We start from the raw sequence: 20,000 nt of genomic DNA on the forward strand, positions 1-20,000 counted from the left end.
AAGTTTCAGCTTATGATATTTCAGCTTATGACAATATTTCGATATTGACTTGTGATTTTGATAAAGAATGCTAGGAATTATAACTTTAACTATGTCTGGGCTTACTAATAGACCACTTAATTTGTTTGATTATACTCTTTAATTTCGATCAGGCTTCTACACGAACCGCTACGGGCGCTCTTCCCCTCCCGAAACCGAGTTGCCAGAAATCAAGATCCGTTCCTCGAGATTCGTCGGTGGTTCCCGCTACGGCAAGAGGGCCGACGAGGCTCCTGTCGCCCCTGAAGTCGCTTCCATTGTTCCCGCTGCTACTGCAGGAGGTAGGGATTTTATTAGCAGCCCAGACTAAAAGTAGATATAAATGGTTTCCGCAATAAGCATTTTACAAATTGTGTGTTGTCGAGAGGCTGGGAATGTTTTCATTGCTTTGAGAATAAAGTTTTTAATATAAATTTCTTGAGACATAAGCAGAGTTTGCCATGTATGATTTTTTTTTTAAATGTTACATGAAAATGTAATTTTCATGTTTGGTTTAAATCGCCTTCAATAATGTAAAAACTTATATAGCAGCATCTATAGATCTATAACAATAAATAAAGTCAGAACAGGTCACCTTGGTCATATCGTAGAATTAGTTTCCTAATAGTCCCTTCTATGGACTTCGAAGGATCATAAGTTTAATAGTCCCTTCCATGGACTTCTAAGGATCATAAGTTTAGTATGTGCACATTTAATCATGATTCCATCTCGTATTTATTCATCTAGCTATTAATATATCTATTTACATGTCGACTTATGATGCAGAATTCCCTACTTCTTTCCTCGTCGGGGAATCTACCATCTGCTTAATTGTTGATGTTCCTGATATCTACAGGTGTCTTAAGTAAGTAATGTCACTGAATGTGCTTTCATCCTTACATGAAATTAAGTTCGATCACTAATATAATAATCATGATCACGGTCTAGGTATATAAAGTAGCTCAACCGTTATCATAATAGATAATCTAAAAAAAATGGCAAAAAGCCAAAACTGTAACTGTTTATAAGCATTTTTGTTGGGCCAAAGCCGTATAACTTTGTGAATATACATTGTTTTATTTTGTTAAACTTATCCAAAACCTTTATCAAAATTTATAGAGCTTTAATTTCAGATTTAATTATAAACACTATAATTATAGACATGATTATGCTCTAAATACTTTCCATATTCTTACAGGAAAATGGTTAATGAAGCCACAATCAACTAAAATCCTTACAAAAACCCTTAACCCTCGTACCCTCAACGCTGAATGAAACTGCCAGTCTGCATGTCTTGAACCAATTCTATATTTCGAAGATCAAAAATCTTAATTTGATTGTTTGAAGGAGGACTAACAGCCACTTCATTTTGATTGTTTGAAGGGGGACTAACAGCCACTTCATTTTGACTTATCAGATTGTCACCATGATCAAGAATGGTAGAGATAATTGACCTGTAATCGGAATTGGTTGAAGTAGGATTAACAACCACTTCATCCTGCCTTGTCACATTGTCATCTAAAACAATAGAATGGTAGAAATAATTGATCTGAATAAGGAATTTATCTTCTCAATATCTAAGTATCTCTCGTCCTAATGCTCCATTGGTATTTAAGATTAAAGCGACATACCTTGATATTTTTATACCAACTTTAATTTATTCAAATAAAATTGTAACTATTTTCTTTGCTTTCTAAATGAAAGCTTTTAATATATTGTATTGATTTAGTTTAATGATCATTTTCCTAACTTTATATTTTATATATATAAGGAGTTTCAGTTAAAAGTGAAATCATCCAAATCTTTTAATAGTTTTTACTCACCTACCTACTCTCTCTCTCTCTCTCTCTCTCTCTCTCTCTCTCTCTCTCTCTCTCTCTCTCTCTGACATTTGTGCTTATGTATAGCTTGCTTGCCTGCTAAAGTTTTAATGTTCATTGTCCCTTGAGTCATGTGTTTGTGCAAATTGTTTATGTGACATACTGTATGTACTTTCAACGCCCAGGCAACTCCCTCTCTCCCTCTCTCTCTCTCTCTCTCTCTCTCTCTCTCTCTCTCTCTCTCTCTCTCTCTGTTTCTGTTTCTAAAACATTAGGCCATCACTTGGTAATCATTTCATTTCTCCATTAGAGTATGTTACTATTTAGGAAATATAATGTATAACATGTGCCATTGTCACTAACATTAGAATTCTACAATAACTACATAAATAAATTTGTCATTTCTACGATTATCAGCTACCATTCTTAAAGAGAAGAACATATGTATAAATAATCAACAACCTGCTTAAATTTCCCAAGAAAACTTATCATTTGTTGATGCATCAACATTTATAAAGGTGTAGTTTGCTGAAATTGGCGAATCGATTTTAAAAACTGTATTAATGAGAGCAATGGAAGACAGGTACGGTAGATGGTGGATCTCATTTTGACTAATGCTAACATTAATTAATTAAAGGTTATCATAAGTGAATTTTATCATATAATTTACCGATAAAGACTTTGTTACGATTGACCTGCATATTTCCCAATGTATATCTTGATAGGCAGTTGAGGCAGTATATCAAAATAAAAAATCTATATTGATATAATTGTATTCATTATCCCTGGATTACTCGAAAAAATAGTTTTTTTTTCAATAATGCACTTGTTTTCAATAATAACTTTTAAAGAGAGTTTTGATATCAGGAGGCTCATAGAGCTCTATAACACAATTCAAGAAAAAGAGTACACAGAATTAGTCTGGTAAAACCAGGTCCTCAAAGTATGGTTTTAAATCAAGGCTTTATAACTCAAGAGTCCCGAATTACAATTCTGAATAATAGTCTGATTATTTAATCTTGTCAAATTATACATATACCATAATCAGAAAGTATGAACAAGCATTGAATCAAAATTGGAACTTAAATTAAATTTTAAAAAATTATATATTTCATTTCTTGAAAGGAAATCTATGACTTCGATAAGATAGGAAAAATTTTACTTCTAAAGGCTAAAGGTGTCTGGTTTCATTTCCAGTATCATCAGAATAGATACTCACCAGAACGTCAGCCGGGCAAGCCCAACCCCCCCCCCCATGTGGTGCCGAACCACAGCAGTGGCCTCCCCAGTAATAGCTTAAACTCTTAGCACTGGCCTTCCTGGGATCGATCTGCTGCCATGCAAATGCTACGCGAACACGTTACCACTGTACTAGCCAGAATTTCTTTACCAGTCAACTAAGTGATTTTCATAAATCGAACAATGATATTTTCACCATTTATTTTCTCGGTATATTATTTGTAAAATCGTCCAATTAACAAAGAAAAAAATAGAATCAAGAATGATCTTAGTAAATTATGTAATTACGTGTAGGTAATAGTAAAACTTAAGTATACCTTGGAACTGAGTATTGTATTCCCATTTCTATGTAGGCCTACTGTCATAAATCTAGGATTTTAAGCCTCAGACGTTAAAACGATTATAAGACAATCAGAGAAATACAGGACTCCAGCTAACCGAAAAGGAACATAATTCCTTGGGTACATATTAATTGCAATCATGCCATATTGAATATGTTTAAAAGTTGCAGAAATGAATTACTCTTCGTAAGGGTAAAGGAGACTTTATCTTTGGTAAGCAGCTCTTCTAGGAGAGGGACACTCCAAAATCAAACCATTGTACTCCAGTCTTGGGTAGTGCCATAGCCTCTGTACCATGGTCTTCAACTGTCTTGGTTTAGAGTTCTCTTGCAATTAGGGTACACTCGGGCACACTGTTCTATCTTATTTCTCTTCCTCTTGTTTTGTTAGTTTCTATAGTTTATATAGAAACTATTTATTTTAGTGTTACTGTTCCTAAAATATTTAATTTTTCTTTGTTTCCTTTCCTCACTGGGCTATTTTCCCTGTTGGAGCCCCTGGGCTTATAGCATCCTGCTTTTCCAACTAGGTTTTCCTTTTCTCCTTTCCTGCTTTTCCAATTAGAGCTGTAGCTTAGCAAGTAATAACAACAACAACAATAATAATAATAATAATAATAATAATAATAATAATATTCTCTGGAATTAAGAATATCATCGTACAGTCCTGAGAAATACGCACTTCAATAATCCTCCAAACAGGATGACTAATATGCCACAATGTCTTAAACAGCTGCGTGACTATAGTTCTTACCATCCTCCCCAGAGGCGAAGCTTATCGAGGTAAGATCTCCCCAGGTCCTTCGTTCGCTCGATATGACGTGGACAGAGGCTTGGACAGAGGAACCAGGGAACGCTTAGCTCTTCCTCCCGACTTGTAAATACACTATAGTCCATTTTTTTCAGTGAGGCAGATTTACACCGACTCGCAATGGTGCCATTCTAGCTCGGGAATGTTTCCTGATCGCTGATAGGTTGGACAAGATAATTCAAACCAATCAGATAGCTGGAAACTTTTCCGAGCTAAATGGGCACCGCTGCAAGTCAGTGCAAATGCGCCCCATAAAAACAAATCGAATATAGTTCAGTAATGGGGTTTGTTATTTTAAATTACATACGTTCAGAACTTCGAATACTTTTGCTTGATCATATTTCAATCTTCCCTCTATTGATTAGGTGATTGTGAAGAATTACACTTGTTTAACTTCAACTGTGCAGTTCATTTCTTCCATAGTTAAAATATAATAAAAAACTACGAGGTTTGGAATAGACCATTTAGTGTTAAATGGATTGTTACGGCATTAATCACCCGTCAAACTACCAACTAGGGTTGTAGCTTAGCAAGTAATAATAATAATAATAATAATAATAATAATAATAATAATAATAATAATAATAATAATAATAATAATAATAATGGTATTGCTTCTGTTTTCATGAATACAGTTTTTAGCATGTGCACTGCTATCAAAAGAACGGTAAGTAAAAGACAGTTCTTAGATATGAGCATATTTATTCAAAATTTGTCAGGAGAGCTTTCGTACAATAGAGTTCAATCTAAGCTTTATTCGACATTTCAATATAAAAAACAATGATGATGTGAAATGATAATGACATCAATGAGGATGATGACTATAATGAAGGCGATCGCAGAAACACAATTATCTTTATACACACGTAAGGAGATATAGAATGATCATGCTGATATGCAAGACGTTGTCAAATATGCGTGACATTATCGATTCATAAATTGAGATAACAGCATCTTTAAGATATGAGAAACCTTTTCAGTTCACGAACTGAGATAATAGACAATTGGGGGCCTTTGCTATTAATAAACATATATAACAGAACTATTATTTCAAATACGAGAAACATTATCAATTCGTGCACTTTGATAACAGAATCATTTATCAAAATATGAGAAACATTACCAGTTAATAAATAGTGTGATAAAACCATTATTTCAAATCCAAGAGGCATTATCAATTCGTGCACTTTGATAACAGAATGATTTATCAAAATATGAGAAACATTACCAGTTAATAAATTGTATAACAGAACCGTTATTTCAAATCCGAGAAACATTATCAATTCGTGCACTTTGATAACAGCATCCTTATTAAAAATATGAGAAACATTACCAGTTAATAAATTGTATAACAACCATCATTTTAAATCCAAGAGGCATTATCAATTCGTGCACTTTGATAACAGAATCCTTTATCAAAATATGAGAAACATTATCAATTTGTGCACTCTGATAACAGTATCATTATTCAAAATATGAGAAACAATACCAGTTAATAAATTGAGACAATAGTATGTTTATTTAAAACACGAGAAGCATTACCAGTTCACAGGTTTAGATAACAGCCTCTCAATACAAAGTAGTTTTAGGATAAAGTTTATGAAGTTATACACATTTATGGACGCTGTAAAGAACTTATTAGTGCGTACAGTACGCCTAGCTGGGCGTACAGTAAGCTTTACCACTGAAGAAAGGAATAACAAGGTCAAGGATGAATTAAATAAATGATTTCAGAATTTCAGAAAATCCATATATATCTGGATAAAATTACAAATAGCCAAAATTTTTTCCTCAGGAAATGCTGTTACAATGTCTATCAGGAGTAATGAATTTATATATATATATATATATATATATATATATATATATATATATATATATATCATATATATATATATATATATATATATATATATATATATATATATATATATATATATATTCAGTAAATAATGAAAAACAGAACTTTGTTCAATAACAAGTTGCATATAATGAGGTATATGTAATTAACGCATAAATCACAACACACGATATTAAAATGGACAGTGCTCTTATAATGGGTTGGTATGCTGGTATACACATATACAGTATATATATGCATATGTATGTACATATACATATATATTTGTGTTTATGTATGTGTACATATATATATATATATATATATATATATATATATATATATATATATATATATATGTGTGTGTGTGTGTTTGTACTATATATATATATATATATATATATATATATATATATATATATATATATATATATATATAATATATATATATATATGTGTGTGTGTGTGTGTGTGTGTGTGTGTGTAGTGTATGCACTGTGTTTGTGAGTTTGGCCGAGTGTCTTATTTGTCTGTTTGTCTATCATATTTGTGGCCATGTAAGTAATTGTGCACATATATATCACAGTACTCAATGCTGAATAATTCAAATAGCCAATATATCCATATAAAGTCACGAAAATCACCCATTGATTATGAAACAGTATAGAATATTTGGTAAAAATAAACAAAGACAATATCATAGAAATATGTGATAAATAACTCTTTCGAAAATCCACTAAAGCGTTGTAATACTGAGTTTAGAAATGACTATGTATATAAAAGAGCAGGCCAACTGTATGCACTATATGCAGACGCATTCGGTACTTATAAAAATTGTCTTTGCTATATCTATATCTACCTACGTCCCTCTTTCCCTCCCTCCCACTGTGCGTTTAGTTTCGTGTCGTTGTAAGATGTTTCTGGGCTGCCCAAAGGCAAGAGCCTGGGTCTTAGACAAGGTAAGGCAATCTATACAGACAACAGTTGTAAGATGAGGGTTAGACAATCATCACAAATGAATAAGGATATTTCTTAAAATGGCAATAATCCTCAGGTATGATTTTTTGGTGATTGGACACTGTCTGATTTCGTTAAGGTCTGTATACTAAAAAGACTATTCTTGATTTTCATTTGCTGCTTTTACAGTCAGCTTCTCTGTTCCTTGAAGCTTTATGTCATATATGACGAAAAATTCGTCGAGTTCTGTATACTGTAAGTTAATTCCTTTATTACATTTGCTGCTTTTACAATCAGCTTCTCTGTTCCTTGAGATTTTCTCTCACACGGCAAAAAAATTGTGAAGTTTCGTATACTAAACTTTAATTCCTTTCTTACATTTGCTGCTTTTACAATCAGCTTCTCTGTTCCTTGAGGTTTTCTGTCACATATGGCGAAAAATTCTTGAAGTCCTGTATACTAAAGGTTAATTCCTTTCTTACAATATCTCCTGTTACAATCAGCTTCTCTGTTCCTTGAGGTTTTCTCTCACATAAGACGAAAAATTCGTGAAGTTATGTATGCTATAAGTTAATTTCTTTCTTACAATATCTGCTTTTACAATCAGCTTCTCTGTTCTTTGGCGAAAAATTCGTGAAGTTCCGTATACTGTCAGTTCATCCCTTTCTTACATTTACTGCTTTTACAATCAGCTTCTCTGTTCTTTGGCGAAAAATTCGTGAAGTTCCGTATACTGTCAGTTCATCCCTTTCTTACATTTACTGCTTTTACAATCAGCTTCTCTATTCTTTGGCGAAAAATTCGTGAAGTTCCGTATACTGTCAGTTCATCCCTTTCTTACATTTACTGCTTTTACAATCAGCTTCTCTATTCTTTGGCGAAAAATTCGTGAAGTTCCGTATACTGTCAGTTCATCCCTTTCTTACATTTACTGCTTTTACAATCAGCTTCTCTGTTCCTTGAGGTTTTCTGTTATTTAAAAAAACGCTAAAACTACAATAAAGGTTTAAAGAATAATAGACTTTTCAATCTTTCAGCTTAACTGTCTCTTACCGAAACGGTTTTCTTAGGACATCGTACTTGTTGGAAGTACACACGAGGTGGCTGTTTTAGTCACTTCTATCAATACTAGAAATCGATGGCAGATAAGGAGAATCTTTGGAACACGTCACAACACGTAATAAAAATTATTCTGAGAAAATTAGTTATCGAACCTTCTAAGCTATTTTAGCTTCGTTTTATGCATTTTTTCATCTGTACGATGTCCTTTGAATTGTGTAGAGAAGTTATTCAAAATGTGAGTGAATTTAATTACCGAGAGGTAAATGGTCACAACAATTCAAAGGGCAACGCCAAAGTACCATACATTCTCAATCAATAACCGAAGATGATTGTTAGTTGTGTTAAAAAAAAAATAGTTATGTTAAAAAAAAGAAAAAAAAATAAATAAATAAAAAAAAAACCTCCAAATTTCCAAGAAGCTAAACAAACAGAAATCTTAAGTAAATTTTATATTAGTTTTGGCTGAAAGTTTAATATTCAGGAAGAAGTATTCATTCTTATGAGAATGTATCAACGTTTACAAGCATAGAAGATGAAGAAATATTTTTACAAAATTACAGAATGTAAGGAAAACCATAAAGTATATTTATATGGACAAAATCTCTTATAGAGGGAAAAATATGATTGCAAGAAACTGTAAAGCGAAATTCTTATGGTTCAAATAACAATTTCAGAGATACTTTAGAAAGTACACTTTAAAATTTGGCGAAAAAAAAGGATAAAAAAATCCTAGAATAAATGTTGCCAGGCATTTACCATTTTAAAAACGGTTCTATTGACGTAAAGGAGTGATATTATGGTTACCAACCTGTAAAATAAATTAACAAAGTATGGTAAAATTACGGTCGCCTGTATTTTACTGAAATACGGCTGAGAACAGTATATTTTTCCGGAGAATATCTGATTAAAATTACGGTTCTTTTTACCAGTGTAGTCAAACAGAGTCACTGGAGGTTTGTCATATATATTGTATGTTCAGTATGAGCATCAATATCTGAAGGTTTGTAAAAAATATACCTGATCGATCACGACTACATTAGCTTGGCAGCTGTTGTTGCCGATTTTCATATTGCAAGGACGATCAATTTCGTCACAGCGCATAAAGAAAGAAGAGAAACTCATACCCAACTATGTATATGTATGTGTATATGTATGTATATGTTTATATAAGCGTATATTTACACACACATATATATATACAGATATATATAAATATATATATATATATATACATATATATATATATATATACATATATATATATATATATATATATATATATATATATATACAATTATATACATATATATACACACATATATAAATATATATATATATATATATATATATATATATATATATATATATATATACACACACACATATATATATATATATATATATATATATATATATATATATATATATACATATATATATATACAATTATATACATATATATATATACACACACACACACACACACATATATATATATATATATATATATATATATATATATATGTGTGTGTGTGTGTGTGTGTGGTGTGTTTGTGTGTAGAGGGTAAAACCTTACTTAGCTTTCATGACGTTTTGTTTTGAAAATAGAGTTAGATGAATGTCTCATAATGGAATGTCATGCCTGGTAACAAATCTAATACCATCAATGATTTTCCACATCAATTGCAATGGGAAACAAGACCATACCATTAAGAGTTAATAACAAATTTCAAATCTATTCTCTTTTTGGCTGTGAAGAAAATGCACCTAGATTGGACATTGCTAAGTAATCTAATAAAGAAATAAAGGCCATTATTGTAAAAAGGCTCTGAGCATTAGTCCAAAATATGAACAAATTAAGACCTAGAAAGACAAACCTTTCCATAAAATACTGATCTATATAAGAGATAAGATGTTCACATTTCATACTGAACTGGTATTTATCAAGGTACATTTGATGTCCTTTATCACAGATATAGGGGCGTGTGTGTCTCCTCATGTTGGAAAAACATAGTTTTACAAGATATATTGTACGAGGAAAGTTGTAATACAAGCTGATGCTTTAACAATTTCTTGGAGATGGAAATATTTGATTGTTTGAACAAAATCGTAATGAAAAAGGAATACATCATTTCCGAGCTAAAGCCTTTAGATATTTTCATGTATTCCTGTTACCTGTCTTAGACAATCAACCAAGAGCAAAGTTTCATGTGTGTTGCTGTGTGTGTAAGCATAGAATATGTTGGTGTTAATATATGATATTATCTACTAACATAGCTTGTGTTAGTTACGCCTGGTGTGAAACTGTTAACCGTTTCATCTCTATCAGTATGTATTACATTCACTGTAGTACTTTTTATAGGTCCATTTGTGGTATCAGGTCTCACCAACAATTCCTCTCCATTGCTATCAGTTTTTAGTTCACCTGAGTTGTCAACAGTAACATGAGTGTCTGATTCACCCAGACTTCCTAGAGTCTCAGAGGCCTCTGTGCTTTCAACGGATTCACTTTTGCTTACATTTCTGTAAGTATCAGAGTTACTTGAATCTTCAAGAGATCCAGAGTTACTCAAATTACTTTGGGTGCCCAAACTAACTGAAGCTACAGATTCTTCTGAAGTAATTTGAGCACCAGAACTGTTTAGATTACTAATATTTTCATATTTGTCTGTACGAAATGATGTGATGTACTCTGCAACACCGACAATTCCTGATTTGTCAGTAGATGTTTGAAGATCAGGTTCCTTTGTACTACTGGGAATTTCTGACTCCTTGCTATTGCAGCTAATATTTGGTTTCATTGTTTCTGTACTAGTTGGAATATTTATTATTTTTGTACTATTGGTGTTACTGAGGTGAGCTGTTTTACTCGTATTCCCGTTTGAAGTAACTATACCTTCCTGATCTCGTATTTCTGAAAAGTTTTGTCTTTCTGAATCACCGATAATATTGTAAGTTTCTGGTTTGCCAGTATAGTTCATGAGATTTCTCGTTTCCAAGATGTTTTTAGCTTTGCTTTGGTTTTTACTAACGAGGATATACTTATATTCAGTGTTCTTAAGGTTGCTTAGGTTTTCTGTTTCGTTATCAGCATCATTATATAATGCTTTGCTCTCAATCTGATGCCATTGTGTCTCACTCCCATGATTACTTTCAAGTGTGGTATTGGTGTCAATATTTAGCAATAGCTGACTTTCTGTAGCATTAAGCGGTATCGCTTCACTCCAGTTTCTACTCGTTTTTGCTATATTTGGCTTCAGCGTGAGTAAGTTAGTATTTTTGCGACTAAGATTCATCACTTCTAATACATTAGTATCATTGTCTATACTTTCTGGTTCAACTATATCCTTACTGTTAACTTCTTGTTCTTTCGTAAGTTCGATATTAGATCTATTACCTTCTATTACAAAGTCAAGCTGAAATGAAGCATTTTGGGATGCTAGCTTTTCCTCTTCTACCACTGTTTTTCCTTTGTTGTAAATGTGACTTGCAGTACTGTTGAGTCTAGTCTCAGTATTGAGGTCAATGGGTGTGCTTTGTACTGAAGAACTATTCTTGGTATCATGAAAATGTAGTTGGCTGACATTGGCAGAAGTGACTGTTGAATCCTTGACATTCTGCACCCCTGTCATGGAATCAATTAAAGGAGGATGTGTTGTAATATTTGAGGGCATTTTATGAATTTCATGGACTTCTTTTTCCATCGCACTGTTTAAACTTTGCTCGTTGTTTGTAACCTCAAGGACCACTGATTTACCTCCCTTAATCAGCCCACTAGTATCATTTAATGGCTGACCACTTGTGTTATTGTCTACAGGTGTTGTGTTTGAAATAATGGGGGATCTGACTGTGGTGACATTTATGTTTGGTTTAAGTGTGGTGTATTTGTGTATAACTGCTTTCCTGGTGATATTTATACCCGCATTGACACTTTGTGTTTGTAGTTGAAGTAGTATTGTGTTCATTAAAACTGTTTTGGCAGTAGAATTTGTTGAAGATGTGCTTAATCCATTTAAAAAGGAAGGATTTGAAATGTTCCCATGAATAAAATATTCTGTGTTGTTTACAAGTCCAAAGACAGATAGGTTTCTATTGGAAGGGTACACTGTAGTGCTCTCTTCTATGTTCACAAAAGGCAGTTGATTTGTATTGTTATAACGTACTTTGCTAACCGTTTTATCTTTAGCTTTTGTTACAGTTACATTATTACTAGTTGGCTGATTAGGTCTTTTATGACTTATGTTGTAATCTTTCCTAAGCACTAATCTTTGTACATTTGTTTTATCTACATTAAATGTCCTTATATCTTTTCTATCATTTCTTCTTTTACTATTAGCTAATAATAAAGCACTGGTCGCATCAGAATTAACTTCTGCTATAGGCGGATTTGTTTTTTTTAAACTTATAGGGGGAGTTTTCAAATCTATTGATAAGTCTCTCCACACCAAAGGTGCCATAGGTAGCGCAGATTCTGTTACTAAGTCATCGTTGGGCTGTGCTGTTGGTGCCTCTGTTGAGTAATATATGTGAGGTTTTGACACAAAAGTTTTCGGCGCAATTAATATCAAAACAGTCAAAACAATTGTCACAACAAAAGTACAAACCAGTGAAGTGCCAAGAACGTAAGTTCCTAGCTTTGAAACACCGTTATGATGAATCTGGGAGTAAATCGCTAACGATGAAGCTGTAAGAAATGGTCTAGGCACATTCATTTGAGCCTTTCGCAGCCGAGCAGGGTCAAGTTGTTTGTGCTCTTCATCTACATCCTCCTCTTCAATGGTTAGGGTGGTGTCTTCCCTAGCAGACCCTGATGTTAGATCCGTGGCGTCAGTGAATGAACTGTCTCTGGATGGGCCTTGTCCTTTATGGTATCCGTCCTTACTCGTGCTTGCGCCAGAGTTAAATCTTGTGGCCTCTGACGTTGATGGGCGGTTATGATCACTGTAGGTATAATATGGCTTATTTATGACTCTGGCTACCACAGCTACGTTGCCAATGCTTCCTGTACCTCTTTTGATGGCTGACTTTTCTCTGATCCCCTTTACACCTGTAGAGTCATCCTCATCGGCTTTGATAGGGGTACAAGTTGAATTTCCTAGTTGGTCTTTGGTCTCATTTTCCTCCGTTTCATCACTATCATCAGTAATGTCAGACTCCCCTTCAGAATCACTATTGCCATCAGCACCTTCATCATCATTCTTACCCTCACCACCACACCCATCTCCATCATCCCCACACCCATCACCATTACCTCCACACCCATCACCATCATTATCACCATCACCATCGCCATCACGTTCACCATCACCATCATCACCCTCTGAGAGGGTATTTTCTTCCTCTTCATCTTCATCACTATTTTCAACGGGGTCACAGCTTCCAAATACTCTAGACACTTTCTTTCTGATTTTAGACTTGGGTGTCGCTCCTTCGTGATTTCCAGGGGGAAGTCCCAAACGACCTCCACTATTTGTTTTGGCCTCGGTGAACTCTACTTCCTGAAACTCACTGCGGCCACTTGGGGTTCTGAATGTAGCGGATGGTGGTACATTCCCTCTTGGAACTTCCATCACTTCCTGCACTTCATCGCCCACGCCAACTTTATTGCTTCGAAAGATATTTCGAAACTGCTGATCTTTTTCTCTCTTTTTCTCCTCAACGGAGGGGCACTGGTGAATCGGAGGGCCGATGGAGTCTTCGCTGCTCTGCCTTTCCAGCTCCATCTTGTCCTTCAGGGCATCCTCTTCCGTTGCATCTCCTGAGGATGGCCAATGGCTACTCTTCCTCATGTTGGCTTCCTGAAAGTCAAAAAAGGAATTACTCTACAGGAAAATCTCTATAATATCACTGGGATAAGTATAGTGTATATGGAAGGATGTAAGGTATATATGATAAAAGGTTATAGAGTACAGGAATGAACTGAATAAGGAAAAGTTGGTAAACAAGGCTAAGAATTTCAATGTTATTACATTCCTTAGGAATATCAGTAAAGATGTATTGGTGGATTCTTGTCGAAAATGATGATAGAAAGATTAATATTGCTATGGGAAAGTTATAACGGAATAAAATTGCAATATTCATGGACATAAAAACCTTATGATAGAGTATATAATTGGATATTGCTGAGGGTGTTGAGTTTTTATAGCATAAAAGTTTTCACAAAGGATGTGAAGAATGTGTTATATGTAGATAGGAGAGTGATTGATTAGTTGCAAAGTCTGTTTGTAAAAGATAAGCTTTTATTATGTCTCCATAGTTGTTTAGGATGCCAAATAACTCCCAAACAATCAATCAATCAATCCATAGTCGTTTAATATCATCATAAATGTGGTGATATTAAATATCAGAAAAAAAGATAGCAGATTTGGGTACAATTACGTCTGGTTAAGAAAATGAGTAGTGAATGGAGTATGGAATTTGGATGTCTGCAGATAACTCATTGCTGGAGAGGAAGCAATGTATGTTAATACCAATGGTTATAGAATAGCATTGAATGATGCATACAAGTATTTGAAGTAAGCATAATGGCTGATGGTAAAATTAGACCGGAGGTGAGTCCAAGAACAGGCAAAGCATGAAAGGTAGGAGGGTGTGTGCTAAAGATCTCTAAGAGGGACCAGAGATTTGAATTGTCTATGAAAGTCAAAAGGCAATTGTAAGATATGTGTTTGATGCTGTTGAGAGGAACTGTGTTATTCCATTTCTAGAGCAACTTTCTTTAAGAGGAACCACACACAATTTTATATATATATATATATATATATATATATATATATATATATATGTGTGTGTGTGTGTGTGTGTGCATATATACACACATATATTAACCAAAACCCAAATTTCATCACTGTTCTATTCATGAACTATTTGTAATTACAAGTATGTCTAAGTATACCATAGTTTTACTGAATAGTTTTAGGTGACATCAGATCTTCATGGTCGGTTAGGTTAGATATGATCATTTGTTTGTTGTGTTGCTTATGGATACAATAAATATAAATAACATAAAATTCATAAAGCTCGTTTGCAAAAGAATTATCGGTGATGTTTTGGTATGCGATCTCACCTGATAGTAGCGATCTCACTTCACTTCACAGCGAAGCAAGAACCATTAGATTTTCTAAATATATATATATATATATATATATATATATATATATATATATATATATATATATATATATACCGGGAATAATTATTTAAGAAATAACAATCAATCATTGATGTTAGCGTGTGCAGCTCAACATTACCGCTTGCCAGTACATATGGAGCTTAATGTTTTTATTTTTTCGCGAGCGAAGCGAGCGCACTGTGAAGCAAGACTCACTAGATTTTCTATTATTATTGTTTTTTTTTTTACCCATTGAAAATATTGAGACCGCACACCAAAGCAAAAGAATAATTTCTGAGATCACGCCATAAATGAGATCGCATACCAAAACAGTACCGAATTAACAGTCATTGAAATGAATGCCCGTTGCTGCCTTGAAGATTATAAAATAAATTTGTATAATGAACAGCAAGAAATGGTAACAGCTCACGATTAGGAATCAATCTTAAAAATCTACATCACTAATTCGGTAAACGAGCTCAACCCTCAGGATTTAGGGTTGGTGTAGGAGTTTGGAGTGTAATGGGTGTCGGGGTGTAAGGGTGTCAGGGTGTCAGGGTGTAGGTGTGTAGGGGTGTCGGGTGTCTGGGTGTAGGGGGTAAAGGAATGTCAGGGTATAGGGGTTTGGGTGTCGTGTGTAAGGGTGTTGGGGTGTTGGGGTGTTAGGGTGTTGGGGTGTAGGGGTGCAGGAATGTCGGGGTGTAGGGGTGTTGAGATGTAGGGGTGTAGGAGTGTCGAGGTGTCGAGGTGTAGGAGTGTCGAGGTGTCGGGCTGTAAGGGTGTTGGGATGTAGGGATGTAGGGGTGTCGGGATGAAAGAATGTCGGGGTGTAGGGGTGTCGTGTGTAAGGGTGTTAGGGTGTAGGGGTGTTGGGATGTAGGGGTGTTGGGATGTAGGGGTGTAGGGGTGTCGGGGTGTACAATTGTCGTGTGTAAGAGTGTTGGGGTGTAAAGGTGTTGGGGTGTAAAGGTGTTGGGGTGTCGGGGTGTAGGGGTGTCGGGTATAGGGTATGGGAAGAGGGAGGGTATGGTTGTCTTCTTACGTCGAAGTGCAGTGACGAGCGAGATTTATTGATTACTCTTGTCTAGTTTGAAGGACATCGTTGGCTGCTTTATGGGGGAGTTGTGAGGATTGAGGGGTGAGGTACCGTAATGAACTATAGTGTATTTCAAATGGAAATAATTTCTATACTGAAAATACGGTCACTTTAAGAGGTAGGTGGTTATTTGTTAAGTTAGATAAAACTATTACCAAATAGTTTAATTTGAAAAAAAAAAGAAAAAAAAAAAAACAGGTTGATTATAGGCATTTAGTAAGACGTGGGAAAATATGCAAATTTGATATAATCTCAATGATAACATTTAAAATATAGCCGTATAGCCCACAGTGAACACATAACAGAGTGAAAAACTGCAAGCTGCAACCTAAATAAGACTGATATGAGTGCTAACATGAGGCAAATTAACAGCTCAACAACTATAATACATTTTCAGTTTTATTCTGTGACGGTTTATAGAACAGACGATAAAAATAAGGTATCATAAAAAATTATCTATTAAAGATGAAAATGAAGGAAAACTCTCATAAACAATGAAGATGATGTTATCAATCACAAAATTATAATTGAATCTAAAAAAAATAGACTATTTCTCACGGCCGTATAAGTAGTTTCAGTAGTTTATAAAATCAATGAAATTTCTATTAGTATTACCAAAGTTCTCAAAATTTAGCAAGAAAGATCAAATGGTATATATATATATATATATATATATATATATATATATATATGTATATATATAAATATATACACACTATAAATATATATATATATATATATATATATATATATATATATATATATATATATATATATATATATATATATATATATATATATATATATATATACAGTATACACACACACACACACACACACACATATATATATATATATATATATATATATATATACTATACATATATAAATATATATACACATATATACATATACATATATATATACATATATATGTATATCTATAAATGTATATATATGTATATGTGTATATATGTGTGTTTATATATATATATATATATATATATATATATATATATATATATACAGTATATATATATACAGTATATACAGTATATGTATATATATATATATATATATATATATATATATATACATATATATATATATATATAGGGGTATGGCTAACGGTATGTCTGATCATTTTTTGGTGGAAGGAAAATTAGTTGTAGCAAAAGAGTGGGGGAATAGAGTAGGTGGATGTAAAAGGGAGGTAGTGAGGATTGAAGAGCTAATAAAACCGGGGGTAAAAAGTAAATATCAGGAAAGGTTGAAAATGGCATATGATGAGGTGAGAGTAAGAGAAACTGGTAATTTAGAGGAGGAGTGGAAGTTAGTAAAAGAAAATTTTGTTGGGATTGCAAGTGATGTATGTGGCAAGAAGGTTGTTGGAGGCAGCATGAGGAAGGGCAGTGAATGGTGGAATGAAGGAGTGAAGGTGAAAGTGGAAGAGAAAAAGAGGGCTTTTGAAGAATGGCTGCAGAGTAATAGTATAGAGAAGTATGAAAAATATAGAGAGAAAAAGGTGGAAGTAAAGCGCAAGGTACGTGAGGCAAAGAGGGCAGCTGACCTGTGGGGGGGTCAGGGATTGGGTCAATCATATGAAGAGAATAAGAAGAAGTTTTGGAAAGAAGTGAAGAGAGTAAGGAAGGCTGGCGCAAGAATTGAAGAGACAGTGAAAGATGGAAATGGAAGGTTGTTAAAAGGAGAGCAGGCAAGGAAAAGGTGGGCGGAATATTTTGAAAGTTTGCTGAATGTTGAGGATAATAGGGAGGCAGATATAATTGCTGTTCCAGGTGTTGAGGTGCCAGTGATGGGAGATGAGAATGAGAGAGAGATAACAATAGATGAAGTGAGGAGAGCACTAGATGAAACGAGAGTAGGAAAAGCATCTGGTATGGACGGTGTGAAAGCTGAGATGTTGAAGGAAGGGGGTGTGACTGTACTTGAATGGTTGGTGAGATTGTTTAATATGTGTTTTGTGTTGTCAATGGTACCAGTAGATTGGGTTTGTGCATGTATTGTACCACTATATAAGGGTAAGGGAGATGTGCATGAGTGTTGTAATTCAAGAGGTATTAGTTTGTTGAGTGTAGTTGGAAAAGTGTATGGTAGAGTATTGATTAATAGGATTAAGGATAAAACAGAGAATGCAATCTTGGAAGTACAAGGTGGTTTTAGAAGAGGTAGGGGTTGTATGAATCAGATTTTTACAGTTAGGCAGATATGCGAGAAATATTTAGCAAAAGGTAAGGAGGTGTATGTTGCGTTTATGGATCTGGAGAAAGCATATGATAGAGTTGATAGGGAAGCAATGTGGAATGTGATGAGGTTATATGGAGTTGGTGGAAGGTTGTTGCAAGCAGTGAAAAGTTTATACAAAGGTAGTAAAGCATGTGTTAGAATAGGAAATGAAGTGAGTGATTGGTTTCCGGTGAGAGTGGGGCTGAGACAGGGATGTGTAATGTCGCCGTGGTTGTTTAACTTGTATGTTGATGGAGTGGTGAGAGAGGTGAATGCTCAAGTGCTTGGACGAGGATTAAAACTGGCAGGCGAGAATGACCATGAATGGGAGGTAAATCAGTTGTTGTTTGCGGATGATACTGTACTGGTAGCAGACACAGAAGAGAAGCTTGACTGACTGGTGACAGAATTTGGAAGGGTGTGTGAGAGAAGGAAGTTGAGAGTTAATGTGGGTAAGAGTAAGGTTATGAGATGTACGAGAAGGGAAGGTGGTGCAAGGTTGAATGTCATGTTGAATGGAGAGTTACTTGAGGAGGTGGATCAGTTTAAGTACTTGGGGTCTGTTGTTGCAGCAAATGGTGGAGTGGAAGCAGATGTACGTCAGAGAGTGAATGAAGGTTGCAAAGTGTTGGGGGCAGTTAAGGGAGTAGTAAAAAATAGAGGGTTGGGCATGAATGTAAAGAGAGTTCTGTATGAGAAAGTGATTGTACCAACTGTGATGTATGGATCGGAGTCGTGGGGAATGAAAGTGATGGAGAGACAGAAATTGAATGTGTTTGAGATGAAGTGTCTAAGGAGTATGGCTGGTGTATCTCGAGTAGATAGGGTTAGGAACGAAGTGGTGAGGGAGAGAACGGGTGTAAGAAATGAATTAGCGGCTAGAGTGGATATGAATGTGTTGAGGTGGTTTGGCCATGTTGAGAGAATGGAAAATAGTTGTCTGCTAAAGAAGGTGATGAATGCAAGAGTTGATGGGAGAAGTACAAGAGGAAGGCCAAGGTTTGGGTGGATGGATGGTGTGAAGAAAGCTCTGGGTGATAGGAGGATAGATGTGAGAGAGGCAAGAGAGCGTGCTAGAAATAGGAATGAATGGCGAGTGATTGTGACGCAGTTCCAGTAGGCCCTGCTGCTTCCTCCGGTGCCTTAGATGACCGCGGAGGTAGCAGCAGTAGGGGAGTCAGCATTATGAAGCTTCATCTGTGGTGGAAATATGGGAGGTTGGGCTGTGGCACCCTAGCAGTACCAGCTGAACTCGGTTGAGTCCCTGATTAGGCTGAAGGAACATAGAGAGTAGAGGTCCCCTTTTTGTTTTGTTTCATTGTTGGTGTCGGCTACCCCCCAAAATTGGGGGAAGTGCCTTGGTATATGGATGGATATATATATATATATATATATATATATATATATATATATATATATATATATGTATAAATATATATATATATATATATATATATATATA

The 20,000-nt window shown here is 34.6% G+C and overlaps 2 protein-coding genes across 2 annotated transcripts in view; one reads left to right on the top strand and one right to left on the bottom strand.

Moving 5' to 3' along the window:
* Positions 1-1,247, top strand: part of LOC137615091 (uncharacterized) — a gene marked incomplete at its 5' end in the record, with an annotated part of 6,804 nt that extends 5,557 nt beyond the window's left edge. Inside the window, 3 exons of the mRNA XM_068344721.1 lie at positions 144-320; positions 805-883; positions 1,217-1,247. Of these exons, the coding sequence (XP_068200822.1) occupies positions 144-320; positions 805-883; positions 1,217-1,247 (287 nt within the window). The remainder of the gene's footprint in view (positions 1-143; positions 321-804; positions 884-1,216) is intronic.
* A 32-nt stretch (positions 1,248-1,279) lies between these two features.
* Positions 1,280-20,000, bottom strand: part of LOC137615092 (serine-rich adhesin for platelets-like) — a 73,859-nt gene continuing 55,138 nt past the window's right edge. Inside the window, exons 2-3 of the mRNA XM_068344722.1 lie at positions 10,361-13,885; positions 1,280-1,567 (exon numbers count right to left, since the gene is read on the bottom strand). Coding sequence (XP_068200823.1) covers positions 1,280-1,567; positions 10,361-13,885 — 3,813 coding nt within the window. The remainder of the gene's footprint in view (positions 1,568-10,360; positions 13,886-20,000) is intronic.

This window comes from Palaemon carinicauda, chromosome 21, assembly GCF_036898095.1.
Source record: "Palaemon carinicauda isolate YSFRI2023 chromosome 21, ASM3689809v2, whole genome shotgun sequence".
Classification (NCBI taxonomy): Eukaryota; Metazoa; Arthropoda; class Malacostraca; order Decapoda; family Palaemonidae; genus Palaemon; species Palaemon carinicauda.